Consider the following 15,993-nt stretch of genomic DNA (forward strand, 5'->3'; position numbering starts at 1 on the left):
TAATCATATGTCAAGCTTTAAGTCTCCCAAGGACCCTGTAACAGGGGAAGTGGTCAGGGAGACACTTTACCATGTGTCTTAATTGGTTTGCCCTAACACAGATCCAAGTCAGTGTACCTCTATTGGGAAGGCTCGCACTACAGATGAGCAGCATTAAATATTTAAAATAGAAGAGAACCATACTGGAACTAGCTTGCTATTTCCTTTCTAAGGGATAATTCCAATGTTACCGTAATGGGAGTTTCCCTTCCTCTCCTCCACCCTACAGCTCCCACAGCACTTCTAACTCTGCTCTGGACAATCACCTAAGTCTCCCAGAGCAGATTTGTGGGGTTGTAGGTAGGAGAAATTCAGTCCACCAGTAGTGCTGTTCAGCTAGCATAAAGACACCAGTGCTGTCATAAGGACACCACCCTAACCTTTCTTTAGTTTTCTTACCCTGCCTACCTGCTTGAAATATGCTCACAACTTAATTTTTTGCAAAATCCATCAAGAAATTCACACAGAAATGAGTGCTAGCTGGTTAAAAACATACTAGACTAGTTTTTATAGTGGCTTGCACAACTGGAAAGTTTTGATGGATTGTATCACTAATGAGGAAATAAAAACAGTAATTAAATGATAGAAGCAAACGTAAGGAGATGTAATGGAACCCACACCAAGATAGCAAAATTATAATGCCTGCGTAAATGGTTTTTGGTTGTGTGTTTTTGTATTTTGAATCTGTAAAATATGGAGAAGTTTACTGCAACCTTTGGGTACATCAAGCACAGCATATAGATCCCATCTTTCCATAGAGCAAAGACATTACATAGAATGACACAAAAGTACCCCATTGCCAAGTCCCAGTTAGTGCTGCTTGCTTGCACTAACAGTAGCACCCCATTCACACACCACCACTGCAGATATAACCATGTGTACACAGCTTCTTTTACCTTTATTTTAAAGCAGATTTGGGCTTGGAAATCTCCTTGCAGTGGTGCAATTTACAGTTAAAAGAGTAAAGTACTGGAGGTACAAAATAGCAAAAATATTGTTTGAATTACTATCAGATGTATTTATTTCTTTTATTGCATTTACATCCCACCTTTCAACAGCACACTTAAAGATTCCTAAGAAATCTCCAATCCAGGCACTGACCAAACCCAGATCTACTTAGTATCAGCAAGGTTGTCTTTAGACCATAGCCTTGGCTATAAACTGAAGGTAAATAGCATATGTTGAAGGCAAGCTGTATATACAAAGTCATATTTATTTATTTATTTATTTATTTATGTGCATTTTAGCTTGCTGAGGGCAGGGGGAAAGCAAGCAGAGGCATACACCAGGATGCAAGCAGAAGAGCAAATTGCCCTCTAATTTCAACAGTTACTCCTCAGCCAATCAGTCATTCCGCACCTACACCTACCTTGACATGGAAGTGTCGACTGAAAGTGAGGATGGGTAGGGCTGCCTGAATCCACTTGAGATGGGATATACAGGCTGACCTTGCCTGAGGTCACAGAAGAAAGGAACCCATCAATAATACTGTAATAGAAGTGAACCTGCCTTTACCAAACACCAATCAAGCAAGAAGCTAAGTAGTAATGAAAGTAAGTGGCATTCTAATTCAGGAGTTCTGCCGATTCCTTTCCTGCATTTAAGAGAAAAATCACCACCATAGATTTCGCAAAAAAAATATTTCAACTGGATAATCTGACATTTTCTATGAAGTGAATTAGAATAAACTAGAATTTATTCAGTGATAAGGAATACATTTAACAGCCATTTGCTTACCCAAAGAATTCTGGGGACTATAGTTCTTTGTGAAGGGGTGGGAGAGAATCTAGTGATTACTAATAGAGAATTCTCAGCACCTCAGTAAGCTACAATTTCCATGAGGGACATCAGAATAGTCAGTGGTACAAAACTGACATAATGTTGTAGTGCAGATAGGCCAGAATTTCCACTAAAAGCAATGGATGTTTGCCACTCAGTCTGCTAATGCATAAAAATGGACCCTGTCTTACTAGGATACTGATTCCCCCCACCCTACCCTCGCACATGACTGATAACATCAACATATTCTGGATAACCTGAATTTATCAATAAGGCCATTTCAGGGGACAGACTTTGATAATTGTTTCCTCAAACCACTATCTGGGAGTAATTATTCCCTTCCTTGACTCCTAGCCTGACAGATCAGTTACTGAAACGTCTCCCCTACACACACACACACACACACACACACACACACACACACACACTTTACCTGGCACCTCTACTCCACAGATGCTAACCTTGCTTGTAGGATTACTGGGAGTGGGCAGATTGAGTCTATTGTGATCAGTACTTTCTTCAGGATTTTGGAAGCCCTGAAGCATAGCATACTAAGTGGAGGTCTGCCCCCTGCACACACCACCAAATCTGGCAGGAACAGAACGTGCAAACTGAGAATTAACTTAGGCTGAATCTGATATGTTTTGGATACTCTGTGCAGAGTTGAAATTCTAGCACTGTAAGGGCAGGGGGTCCTCTGCTGGGCTTGGAGCCCTGGTGAATGCCCAACCTTGCCGCCCCTTGGAGCCAGCCCTGACTGCCATTGCTGTCAAAGACAGTCCCTGTCTTTGTCCTCCTGCAGCAGCACTGTGAGGCAAGTTTCCACATTAGCACTGAAATATTAAGAAGACAGAAGCAGTGATTTGTTCAAGCACACAAAGTCCTAGTTTGCATGTAACACTGGCAAATCATGGGTTAATTAACCCACAATTTTCTGGGTAGTGTGTACAGTGCATGCCAGGTCACTTTGCATAACCAACCTCTGATTGACCCAACCGAGGTTTATCTCATGTCATGTGACTCCAGTCACTATGGGTTATTTGTGAGTTAAACAACCCATAGTTAGGGTATTTCTACACGAGGCTTTTATTGCCCACTCATGATTGGCCAGTCATGGAAACTTGTGGGTACTTTACATGACATTGTCAACCTCCAGGACATCTCCTACACTTTCCCCCCTTTATTCCACTTTCAAAAAGTTCAGAAATAAGCTTTTATAAAAGATAATGGTGCTATATCGGCAGTGTGAAATGCCAGCATTGCATTACATTTCAGCCACTAGATGGCACTGTTTCATTGAACAAATAGAGTATTACCTAGAAGGGAAGTTTTTAGTTCCAAATCACATGTTCACTGTCTAAAGAAGCCCATCAAAAACTGGGAAAGACTGCGGAAGAAGAATGCCCAGTAATGGAATGGGTATTTTGCTTAATATAGAGAAGCTGTTAGCCTAAGAACTAATTGTAGGCTAACTTGTTTAATGCATGAATAGCCCACAGTGTCTGGGTTCACACATCAGGAAACAACCTCTGATTAGGCCGAATGCAAGTTGATTCTACAAAGCAGTAGCAGCAGCATTCGTCCCACCTTTGCTGCCATTATGCACAAATTGGCCTATTGGGTCATGGTGTATTCAGATTCCTGAAATTGATTGGTTTGAGTGCACCATGGAGAACAGAATCAGCAACATCCACATTCCTGACAGCTTGGATGGCTCCATGAGTTTGTTTTGGGCTGGCCCTTTTCTCTCTTTTCAGACAAAACATCTTATTGACCACATCACTTTTCCATGGCCTACAGAAGCAAACTCTTCCCATTTTAGTTTGAAAAGACAGGGACAGTCATCATTTTGTGTTTGTCTCCAAGCAAAGATGGTAGGGGTTAAGGAAAGCTAAGCATTTATTTATATTTAAAGATGAGTGTATACATTCAACTTGAATGCAAAACATGACTCTTGAAAGAGAACACACAAAAAACAAAAAACCCTCTTTGGTTTGAAGTTCCAGTTTTCTTCAGAATGCCATACCCTACTAGCACAAATTGATTGCTTCAAATACTTTGAACTTTTTCTGCTTAGTTTACATTGTCTTTTCCTCCAGCGTGCACTGATGCAACTTCTGAGCAGGATTTAACACACTTAAGTAGCAAAGTTCAGAGGGAATAATTGATCTACCCTTGAAAGACTACGCTCAATTCTATTCAAGCAGAGCTATTGATTGACAGATTTAATGTTTTAAGGAATTGGCATTTCCAAAGCTGCTGGCCCTTTTATGATGCTCACCATGACAGTCTTCACACCTAAACCGAACTCTGTACATGTGCATGGGGAGGGTGATTGCACCGAAGGGGGAAAAAAAGTAAAAATCCAAATATCCTAGACCATATTTTTAGCTACAGTAAGCAGAGCACAAGAGCAATGTATGCTAGACCTCATTTGTATTATCAGCATTTTTTCTGATTTGGTTTCTGTCTTTGTAAAAATATCTGCATTGAGAAAATATTTGAAAGAAATGCCAACAATTAAAAAGTGATATCAAAACCATGGGAAATCCTTCTGTAACTGAAAAGAACCAACAGTATAAAAGAGAATGGGCATCAGATACTCTGGTCTTAAAAATCTGTCTTCTAATTGCAAGGTAATTTTGGAAATTTGCAATAATTTTTGACATGAGCTATAAGAGGCAATTTTGCTGTTTTTTCTAAATCATCCATATAAGCTAACTTAAAAGTTGGGGTCCGATCCAACAAAGAATAAAGAGCCTACAACTGTGGAATTTTCCTTTTTGATGTGTTAAGTCTGCCAAAAGGACAACATGGTCGTTCCCAGCATGACAAATTGAAAAGAGGTGCAGTGCTTGCCCAGTGGCATCAACTCTTCAACTTAAGGCTTAAAGTATATGACATTTTGTTTCACTGCACTGTAAATGACACTCATTCTTTTGCTCATCTCTGAATCACTCTTGAATTAAGATTGCATGATTGGGAGAGGCTTTACTGAAGGTAAATTCACACAATTACACTATCACTCTGCCAACAACTCCTTTTCACCTGTGATTGCACCATGAACGTGGTGAATGAGTTCTATCTGAAGTCTGACATGCTATCACAAATCTTCCTGAAGTGCACTGTCTACTGGTGCCATAGAATAATAACTTTTTACACTCTGTTTAGATGACCCATCTGCCACATGGACAATGTCAATGGCTGACAGGTAAGCAGATGAATTGTGATTATTTAGTGGTGGAAAGTCACTCTGCATATATTTAGTGACACCTGTGTACTTTACATGCTCCAGCCCTGAACTCTGCAAGCATTCAGGGCAAAGGCCTGGTGAGCCCTAGTTAAACAAGCCATCTTAAATCTATAATAACATAAATGCCAAACACTGGGTTAATTACAAGCCATACAGTTTGGGAATTATACAATATATTGCTTATGGGAACACCACTTGTCCGCCAAACATTCCTCTGCAAACCCCGTTGGCAACTACATTTCAAAGCTTGTCACAATCAATATCTATTTTGTTATTTAATGATGGAAACATCCACATTTTTAATATATATCTATATCTATAAATACATAGGAGACACAGCTCTCAAAGCAAGAAAGGATGCAGTATTAAGAAGCACACAACTATGCAAGCCGACACAAACATGTTTGAGAAGCAGCAGAATGCTCTTACCAGCCAAGAGGTGGAGTTATCTGTCCAACACTACCAGGAGACAAGGGATAGAAGGTGGGGATGTCGGGACCTGCAGGATGCCTGGACATGCCTGTTAAAGAGCATAGGATGCAAGTTGTCATTCTAGCCAGCACAACATGAAATATTACAAAAAGGGAATATAGCCACTTATCCATAAATTAAGATAGGAATACAAGTGAGCCTACCTTATATTTAGCACTTTAAAAAAAAATCCATGACTCAGGTTGTTTCATCCAGCCCAGGCTGTGAATAGTGAAATGCTTTTTGTTCTAAGTCACCTCCCCTATTTTATAGGAATAAGATAATTAGGGGTGGGATGCATGAGCTCTCACTCAAACCACAGGTCCACAGGTTTTGGAAGAAAGATGAACCTGGTTTGCTTTCTGCCAGAACAGTTTATTAGCTGCTGAAGTCAGGGTATGAACTAGATGGGAAAGTGCTTGTTATACCTGTTTTGTGAAACAGAGGATTCAACCTGAGAGAAAAGTCCAAATGCAAAGGGCTGGATACAGATTAAGTGAGTTGTAATGGGACTGAAATCACTTAAATCAATGGGAGTTGTCATAACTAACTTATCCCACTGATCACAATGGGACCCAAGTTCAAAATAGTTATACACATTAGGTCTTCTTATGGTAGAGATGGAGATAATGAAAGCATAGTCACCACTGGCATCTAAAACCACATCTTTTATGAATGGTCACGTTCCTAGATGGTATCATTTCAAAGCAGTGATATGACATGCCACATTAGCTATTTCTGTATGCACTGCTGGTGCCGAGCTCTGTTCATCTGGTGCAACAAAAAGTCTTATGGCCCCTTAAAGGCTAACAACTTTCTTGTGACATAAGCTTCATGAACAAGATCCCACTTTGTCAGATGCATGGTCACCTCTGTGGTTAAGTATATATACCCCAAGTACAAAGAGAAGGAGGGGTGGATGAGTGTGTGTCCAAAATGAAGCCAAAAGGTCAAGCACTATAAGCGATAGCAGTAAATGCATCACAGTACTATGCAGAACAAAAACAAATTCAAGATCTAATCAGAATGGATACGACCTACTCCTGACTAGCAGCCATTGGTAATGAATGGGCACAGCAAGATCAATAGACTAAACACACTCCTAGCAGCAGCAATGGCCTTTTGCAGTGACCTAGCCAATCCCAGGTGTTGCCAAGATAAAATTCCAGAAACTTGTTAATTCTAAATTCAATGGCTTCAGATTCAACTCTCTCTTTGAAACTTGCAATGTTTTAAGTGTCCCTTTGAAACTTGCAATGACCTTACAGTCTCCTAGAATGCCCTAGAACAGTGGTTCCCAATTAGCTAAGTACTGCGGACCCCTTGTTTTTCAAATGCCAAGCCATGGACCCCCTGCTTTTGAAAATTTTGTTATCTGTATGGTAGTTACCTGTGCGAAGCAATATTTTGGAGAAAATAAGGGGTAGCCCCTAATAAGCAAAGGATTTTAGGTATACTAAAAAACAGACCATAAAATTTGTGATATTACCACGCAAAAATGACAATGATTTAGTTAGGAATATAAAGATGAATTTAATTTTGCTAACGTCTAGTTTACAATTGAACAAATTATGACATGTCTAGCAGCTACTAAACCTAAATGTGATGGGAGAAATCATGCCTCTTTGTCCCGAACAATCCTTCCACATCAGGTTCAATATTTCCTACTTTTAATCTCAAATTTGGATCAACTTCAAGCTGATTTCTATGCTTGTTCTTCATATAACAAAATGTCGAAACGTTTGTTCCCAAAGATATGTGGAACAAAAGGGAACTAGATGTTTCAAAGCTTTTTCACCTAACTTCTTATAATCATGAAAAACCTTCAGCCAGAATTGGTCCAGTCTATATTCTTTGAAAAATGATTTCAGTGAACCATCACAAGTCAGGTCAACAAGTGCATCTTGCTCTTCCACAAATAGAGTTGTTAGTTGTACATCACCACATTCAAAAGGATTCCTTCTCCATGAGTTTTCAGGATTAGGTGCAGGGAAGTAATCTCTGAAGCTAGTCGCTAAATCACGCAGGTGCTCAGTGATGTTATATTTTACTTCTGGTAGGAATTCATTGTCAGTGGACTCCAGAAATGAATGGTGAATATGTGAATGGTGCCACAGACCCCCTGGATGGATTATGTGGACCCCCTGGGGTCTGTGGACCACCAATTGGGAACTACTGCCTTAGAAGATTAAAGTGCCCCCACCCCACTGGTATCAGTGTTACAACTTCTAATGTCTGATTGGGTTCCATTATTAGAGACAGTCTTATTTATCCTATGGCAATGGCAGAAGGGGCATTATTGGCTGATGATACCATGTTCGAAGATGTCTAGATGAATGAGCCCTTGATGTTAAGGCTGATGCAGTTTGGTCCCATGATAGCATTCCCCAAGGAGATATGGTAATAAAGGTGGAACCAAGACTTGCATCTCCATTACATGGCCCATTGGTGCTGGTGAGTAGCTGCTTCCAACCGAGGTGCTATCTGAAAGGAAGGACTGGCCTTCCGGGCAAGTCCTGTGAGTGGGGGGATTATCATCCAGGATGGGCTGTATATCTTGATGATGCACTGAGAAGTGCCATCTGAAAGCTGTAAATGATAGTGACATTGTTACCCTTCTGCAGGGAATGTCCCATAGTAAGGGACTAATGGGTGCCTGTCTGGCCATGTCAATATGTTTCCCCTTCTCCCACTTGCCCAAGTGAGTGCTGCAATTTTAAACATTCTTGATATAAATCCAAGCGGTGGTAGCCTCTCACCAAAGGAATGGCAAAAACACATTTACATTGTAGGATTTGGCTGAGGAGAATGGATTGTGTGGCATGCTCTGAACTGTAGCTGGAAATAATAGTAAGTATGTGTAATAGTCAGTTGGTTTAAGGTGGTATTTATGCCCCAGATATAACTGCAGTGTGATGTACAAAAAGTGGGCCTGCTTCATAGAGGGTTCTGGGCTCAGGCAATGGAAATAACTAAAGGGAATACTTAATTTTTCAAGGGCTTATTTTCTTGTGAGATGGGAACAAAAAAAGAACATGCCATCAATGTAATCTGGAAAGAGAAAAGTTACTAGGAGATGGGAATAATAATAATAAAAAAATGTGTATGTGTGTGGGGGGTGGGGGTGGGGGTGGGGAGAGACCAGCTTAGTTCCAAATGGTACCGTTCAGATATTGTGGACTACAATTCCCCCATCACTGACCTTTGGCCATGTTGATGGTGAGGGGCTGATGAGGGTTGTAGTCCAAACATTCAGAAGGCAACAAGTTGGGGAAGGCTGGCATAAGCCATTAACTATATTGACATTTTCAACAGGTGCCCATACCCATGCCAGTGACCTGAAAGTGTTATGACTAAAAGGACAAAAGGATGAAAACATCAACCTAGTGCATGGCAGCCGTGAAAAAGGCAAAGTCCATCTTGGAGATCTTTAGGAAAAGGATCAAAAATAAAAAGGCCTGTGGCGTGCCTGAAATCGGTGTGATGATGTTGTTTAAAGTAAAAGGACTTCCTTTTAAGTTTTTTTTTAAAAAAACGCCACTGTGCTGGTCTCAGGAACTCCACAGGCGGTCTCCTGGGCTATGCTTGCTTTGACACCCTCCCAGGAGCTTTCAGGAAGGATGGGTAGCCAAGGAGGCTGCAGAGCACAGCACAAGATTCACTTTAAGCAAGAAAAACACATGCACATGCCTAGGGCCACCTTGTAAACCTTAAGGAAGGCATGAAACCTCTGCATCCATGACATTTCCCAAAATCTCCTCTTTCTTTGATTTTCAAGAGTGATTTCTGTTTGCCCCTCTCCCCAGCGAATGACCAGGAAAAGAAACCTCAGCCAAAATTATTAGCATAGTACTAATATAACTTCTACATGTATAGTTGCCAGAACTGTGTTTTCTTGGAAACTTCCTTGCATTGTCCTGCAGATAACTGAGACTGCTAGCAAAGGGCCCAAGAATCAACTCCACATAGCCAGACACATATATTATCAGAATGCCAATGTATGAAGCAATGGCCATCCCATGTTTATCTGGTTTGTGAATTCAGGGTACCAACTAGAAGGGGATCCTGGGGTGTATTTGCGTAGATTTGCTCCTGAAGTTGTATAGGAAGTTTGTTCAACAAGTTGTGCAGTTCCTGAGCAAGGTCAAGGGATATTGACCTGTAGAATGTGGTGTTGGGAGAGTTGCATCTCAGCTTTCCATATAAAGCAACCATATATTTGTGATAACCAAAGCACCCGCTTTGTTATCCACTTTGAGCATAACATCACCATTGTTTCTGAGGCTGTAGATGCCAGTGTGTTTTGTACTGCTGAGATTACAAGGCAAGCAATGCGACATTCTGACGATTTCAACCTGAGCAGGAAAATAGAATCACTTTATGTAAGAGTCCAGTTTGTACTGAAATGTTCAGGAGGGGTCCATGTATGCACTCTTTCTCCAGTGCAGAGAAGACCGTTGTTGTATGTTGGTACAGCTAGGTGGTTGAAGTGTTTCTTGAATTAAGGATGGCAGAAAGAAGTCCCCAGGTCACCATGGAACTGTATCACATATGTGGATATTGTGGGGCAGAAGGCAAGTTCTCAAGACAGAACAGGCACTTCTGCTTCATTCATCATGTGACTAGACAGGTGAACAATATTGCTGGGTAAGCTTGTGGTCCTCCTTTTCTGTAGAGAAGCAAAGTGGTTTTCTCCTTTTTCTGTAGAAAAGCAAAGTGTATGATGGAGATGGATTGCATCATTTTGGGAAAGTCTTGCTAAGTGCAAGGTTGTGTAGAAGACCAAGTCTTTATATAAGACTCCAGTTTTTAAAGTTCATTTTAAATCCTCACTTGTTAGTTTTACGGAATGCTTATCAGATTTAGTATTCATTTGTGTTCTGCATGGCATTGTGACACACCATATCCTCCTTTGCATTGCTTGACCTTTTGGCGCATTATACAGATATTCACATTCAATTTCCTTCTCTCTGTACTAGGATATATATATATATACCTACCGACTTAGGTGACTGCTTCACATATCTGTTGGTGTAGGCTCTGGCCGAGAATAACTTATGCCACAAGATTCATGGTTTTTACATTTCTTGGTTCATTTTCACTCTGGTTTAAAAAGAAAAAGAGGAAGACCGTTTTACAGACCATAAGCAATAAAATAATGGTATTTTGGGAAGCTTAACTAATTTCCCCCTTAAAGTTCAATTGAAAATAAGCATCAAGAAATTGTTCACAAATGAAATGTGTACGGAGGGGCTGAGAGCAGAGGAAAACAGCAGTTCCAAATAGGCAGCAGACCAGACTTATTAGATTAGGTAAATTGCTGCTTGTACATTTTCTGTGGTTCCCTTGCGATTCACAGATTTTGGAAACTTGCTACCACAGAGGATCGGTGGTTAATTAAGAATCATTTTCAGGCCTGTAATGGTCACACTTGATATGATTCATTTGGCTTCTGATTGTCACTTCAGCTCTAGCTAAGCTCCTCATCAAGTTGACTCTTGTGGGCGCCAAGGTCAATCTTTTGTACTGGTTAGTATTTTTGTAGTGGGTAAGGAGGTCTCCCTGGAAATGATCCATCAACTCACACTCCCAAGAACATAAAAATGCTACATGCTCTAAAAACCACCTCAAGGATTAAAGCTAATCCTAGTCCCAAATGAGCCCTATGGTTTTCACGCTCTACCTAAATCTCATACCCCAAGGAGGTACACAGAATTATGGTCACAGAGACTGTTAAGCCATTGATTTATTTAGTGCATTAGAGAAAAAGTGAAGCAATAATCACAGGTCTCACTTTAAATGTAAAGTCCTTTATTCTAAATGAGAAGAGGTTCAAGTGACCGAGTCATTTTGGAAGACTAACTACATTACAAGGTTCCACAAAAAACTGCAGTATGACAAGAACAGGCTTTCAGCTAGCTAACTGCCTATTTGCCCCCAAATAGGATGCAGTTTGCTATCTTGCTCCTGTTTCTTTCAGAGTCTTTTTCAAGATCTGGACTTTGGTCCACTTTACTTCCCATCCCCTCAGCTGGACAAGTAGGAATGAATCTTGGGTGTGGGGAATGAATCTTGAAATAAAGGATATCTACATCAATAAATCAACTTTTATTCCTCTTTTAGAGAAGCAAAGCAATATCCCACCATTTCCATAGTTATAGACTACATTACAACAGTAATGCTGTTATTCTGTCATTTATGGTCCTATAAGAAGGCATCAATAACCCTTCCGAGCTATACCTACTTACAAACGATATTAAATATTACTGCCATTATATATCCACAACAAAAGACAAATAAAATCCCAGTATACCCACCTTCTGCCTAACATCTAGGGATTCAAATGATCCCTAAAATGCTGATCACCCAAACCGCAAAAAAAGCAACTCTTAATCAGTAGACACTAATCTATGCACACTGTTGTTCATGTCTTCAGCCTAGTGTGCTTACTAAATAGCCAACACAGGAGAAGAACTGGATCAGGACCATGGTGTAGGAGCTTTAAGCCTTTGCACCCTGCAGTGATCCTGATCTTCTGGTTATTTGCAATGGTAACTTTCCTCCCATTGCAAATAGCCAGCATGAGAGCCTCAATTTGGGTAGAAATTGAAGAGTGTTTGTGTGTGTGTGTGTGTGTGTGTGTGTGTGTGTGTGTGTGTGTGTGAAATCAAGCATACAAGGGCTAAAGACATGAACAACATCACGTCTAGTAACATCATATTACATGGATTTCAGGATCTTGGGGTTTCAGTAAAAAAAAATCAAATCTATATCCAGTGTATAATGCACAATATATGAGGCCAGAGACACAGGCATCATGTCCCCTGCTTTGCCCCAGGAAATGGCATACCAGATTAATAAGCAGTGTACAGAGTACAAAATGTCACATGGGAAGTTCTTGGCAATCTCTGCTAAATAGAGAAACCAGAGCAGAGAGCACATTTCTTAAGCCTTATTAGACTGAGTTTAGCAGAGGATAGATGGACTTGCATTTTTGTACAGCACCTTGGATCCATAAGGATGAAGGGCAATTTAAAAATATTTTAATAAATTAATGAAAATAAAATTAAAAGGTGATTGAAAAAAATGTTCTAAAATGGTAAATAATAGGTATGGAGCATGAAATCCATGCGAAAACATCGAGTTTTAGAAGGCACATCTCAGCAGGAAATAATGACAAAACAGTGAATCAATTGTCTGTATAAATCATTCAAGGTTCAGATGCTGGTTAGGAATATTCAGTCTATATACTGTCTCATACCTATGTCCAGTACAAATAAATTATAAGATGCACAGTGATCAAAATGCCAGTCATTTTCAGCACTCTAATTTTCTCTGTTTCACCCCACACATTTTTCAGTCGTCACCCCCCCCCCCAAATTGCATTACCAACAATACCATGATCCACCAAGCCTCAGTCGTATCCACCCTCACTGTTGCATATTTTACTAGACCCTTAGGGATTGCAATGGTACATATCATTAGCTACTGCACATGCTATATGGTCAGTCCCAAACCAATCACGTTGTATTTCAATAAAATATGAATATACAAGCTCAATATTTCACAAATGGAAAAATGAGGTTTTACAGTAAGAATGTCGGGATTTCTTTTTTAACAAGAATTTCAATTTGAAATAAAGTTACAAATACAGGCAACAAAAACAATCAGCACATACAACAAACAGAAATAAAAACAGAGAAGGGAAACTCACTGATTACAGTCCTTACAGTGCAATTGTATGCATTTATTTTCAGATGTACATCTCACTGAGTTCAGTGGAACTTAATCAGGTAAATGTGTATAGGATTGTAGCCTTAGCATATAATGGGTAAGCTTGTGGGACAAGTAGGGTAAAACAGCCTAAGGAGAAGTTCACTATTGAACATTTTTAGATATTTAAGTTACGGAGCCAAATCATAGTCAGAAAAGATGTATGTATAGGTACTTGACAGAAATGTGATTAGAAGCTTAAAGGGATTCCATATAGACAGAAGGAAACCATCTTCTCATAACATCTTATTTTAAAATTGGGACTCCTTTGTTATATTTCCTGAACAATTTATACTTATAATTATGGTCTCCCAAATCCACTGCTGTTTACAAGGTTGCTTGAAGGAATTCCGAGGACATACTAACACAACTTCGCTACTGTATACAATTGCTTTAAGAAATTTTATATTAATTGTTCTTTTAATTCAAATTGGTGTAATATACAGGTACGAACACAAAGAACATAGGCTGTAGCTTGAAAGAAAGGCCAAGGATGTGAAGAGTCAGTTTGCTAATACTTTGCTTCCCAATCATTCAATGCCTCTTAGAATACAATTCGGTTCAGAGTTCTTAATTGGATTTTGTATTTGTCCAGACAGTTTTCCTGGAAAGATTTAACTTTGGGGATTTATTTATTTATTGGTTGCTTTCTTTAAAGTAACCAAAATACTATCAGGATTCCATACATGCACAACCAGATTCATCTTTGATTATTCTGTGTTTTTGATGCCCTGGTTATTCCGACAAGCTTTTCAGATGCAAGTCGCTTCATAGCAACAAGGGAAATAAATAAGATCTTATTACAGTTTTCATCAGTGGAAGCTGGTGGCTCCGATGCCAGTGAGGTGGTGAACCCACTCCAGGTTTCAATCAGAGCCAGTTAGAAATCTAAAGGAGTTATCGCACCTTGGATAGCTCCTTTAGAGTTCTTACTGAAACCTGGAGCAGATTCACCACCCACTGATATCGGAACCACCAGACTCCACTGGTTTTCATGACTTTATCTAAATAAAATAACCTTATATTGTTGCCGAGAATGGGTTATAGGTAAACAGTCAACCAAAAGAGACAAACTACAGTAACCTTGACATAATTTAGCCTTTACTCCCACCAATTTATTTATTTATTTAAGCATTTTTATCCCGCCATTCAGCCAAAAAAGGCTCTCACGGCGGCTTACAAAAATATTTCTTGACAGTCCCTGCCCACAGGCTTACAATCTAAAAGACATGACACAAAAGGAAAGGGGATTGGGAGGGAGGAGGAGGAGGGGGGAAAGGAAAGCAAATTCAGGCACTACAATCTTAGTTGCAAAGTTCAGCAGTTACAGTTGACAGCAGGAGGGAGGGGGCTCTCAGCTGGAGCTGGACCCAGGCACGGTGGAGAGGTGCTTGGCTGCTGCTTCCTCCCTCACTGGTGTCCTCTGCAGAGACAGTTGGTAGCAGGAGGGAGGAGGCTCTCAGCTGGAGCTGGACCCAGGCATGATGGAGAGGTGCCTGGTTGCTGCTTCCTCCCTCACTGACTGGCAAATAATTCGCCCTGTCCTGGACAGGGTTGCACTCTCCCTAAAGGATCGGGTCCGTAGTTTGGGGGTGCTCTTGGATCCAGAACTGTCACTTGAGGCACAGGTGAACTCAGTGGCAAAGAGCACCTTTTATCAGCTTAGGTTGATATACCAACTACGCCCTTATCTGGACAGAGATAGCCTAGCTACAGTTATCCATGCTCTGATAACCTCTCGCTTGGATTATTGCAATGCGTTATACGTGGGGCTGCCTTTGAAAACGGTCCGGAAGCTTCAGCTGGTACAAAACAGGGCAGCCCGTTTACTAACAGGGACTGGCCGGCGAGATCACATTACGCCAGTCCTTTTCCAGCTTCATTGGCTGCCAGTCCAGGTCCGGGCCCGATTCAAAGTGCTGGTATTGACATTTAAAGCCCTAAACGGTTTGGGGCCAGGTTATTTGAAGGAACGCCGCCTCCCATATGTACCTGCCCTGACCTTAAGATCATCTACAGGAGCCCTTCTCCGTGAGCCCCTGCCAAAGGAAGTGAGGCAGGTGGTTACTAGAAGGAGGGCTTTCTCCGCTGTGGCACCCCGGTTGTGGAATGAACTCCCCAGAGAGGTCCACCTGGCGCCTACACTGTACTGCTTTCATCGCCAGCTGAAGACCTTTTTATTCTCTCAATATTTTAACACTTAATTTTAACTTAAATTTAAATCTTACTGTTTTAACTCTGTATTTTAATCTTATATCAATTTTGCTGTGTGGTTTTATCCTGGTTGTGCTTTTTATACTGTATTTTGTAATTGTGCTTTTAACCTGTTGGTTGTTTTATTGCGGTTTTAATTTTTGTGAACCGCCCAGAGAGCTTCGGCTATTGGGCGGTATAAAAATGTAATAAATATTAATAATAATAATAATAATAATAATAATAATAATAACAACAACAACAACAACAACATGCTGACTGGGTTCAGATGATATGATAACCCATGATGGGTTAAGTAATCCATAGTGGGTTGTTGTGTTGTGTAGTGGGTACTCTTGGTTATTTTCGTTGGCTACAGAGCTGCTAGGCAAGAGCGGTCAAAGTGATGGTTGCTACTCTACTAGAGCTGGCAGAACTCTATTTTCGTCAGCAAAGAATGATAGGATACAAGCAAGAGGACTGAG

At 40.5% G+C, this 15,993-nt stretch overlaps 1 protein-coding gene across 3 annotated transcripts in view; it reads right to left on the reverse strand.

Annotated features, from left to right (window-relative positions):
* LEF1 (lymphoid enhancer binding factor 1) overlaps positions 1 to 15,993 on the reverse strand; it is a 111,173-nt gene that overhangs the window by 31,482 nt on the left and 63,698 nt on the right. For 2 of the 3 annotated variants that reach the window (XM_063136168.1, XM_063136167.1), the window contains exon 5: positions 5,501 to 5,591. In XM_063136168.1, coding sequence (XP_062992238.1) covers positions 5,501 to 5,591 — 91 coding nt within the window. Of the gene's footprint in view, positions 1 to 1,408; positions 1,493 to 5,500; positions 5,592 to 15,993 lie in introns of all 3 variants that reach the window. The other variant, XM_063136166.1, reaches the window with a different exon arrangement.

Source organism: Elgaria multicarinata, chromosome 10, assembly GCF_023053635.1.
Source record: "Elgaria multicarinata webbii isolate HBS135686 ecotype San Diego chromosome 10, rElgMul1.1.pri, whole genome shotgun sequence".
Classification (NCBI taxonomy): Eukaryota; Metazoa; Chordata; class Lepidosauria; order Squamata; family Anguidae; genus Elgaria; species Elgaria multicarinata.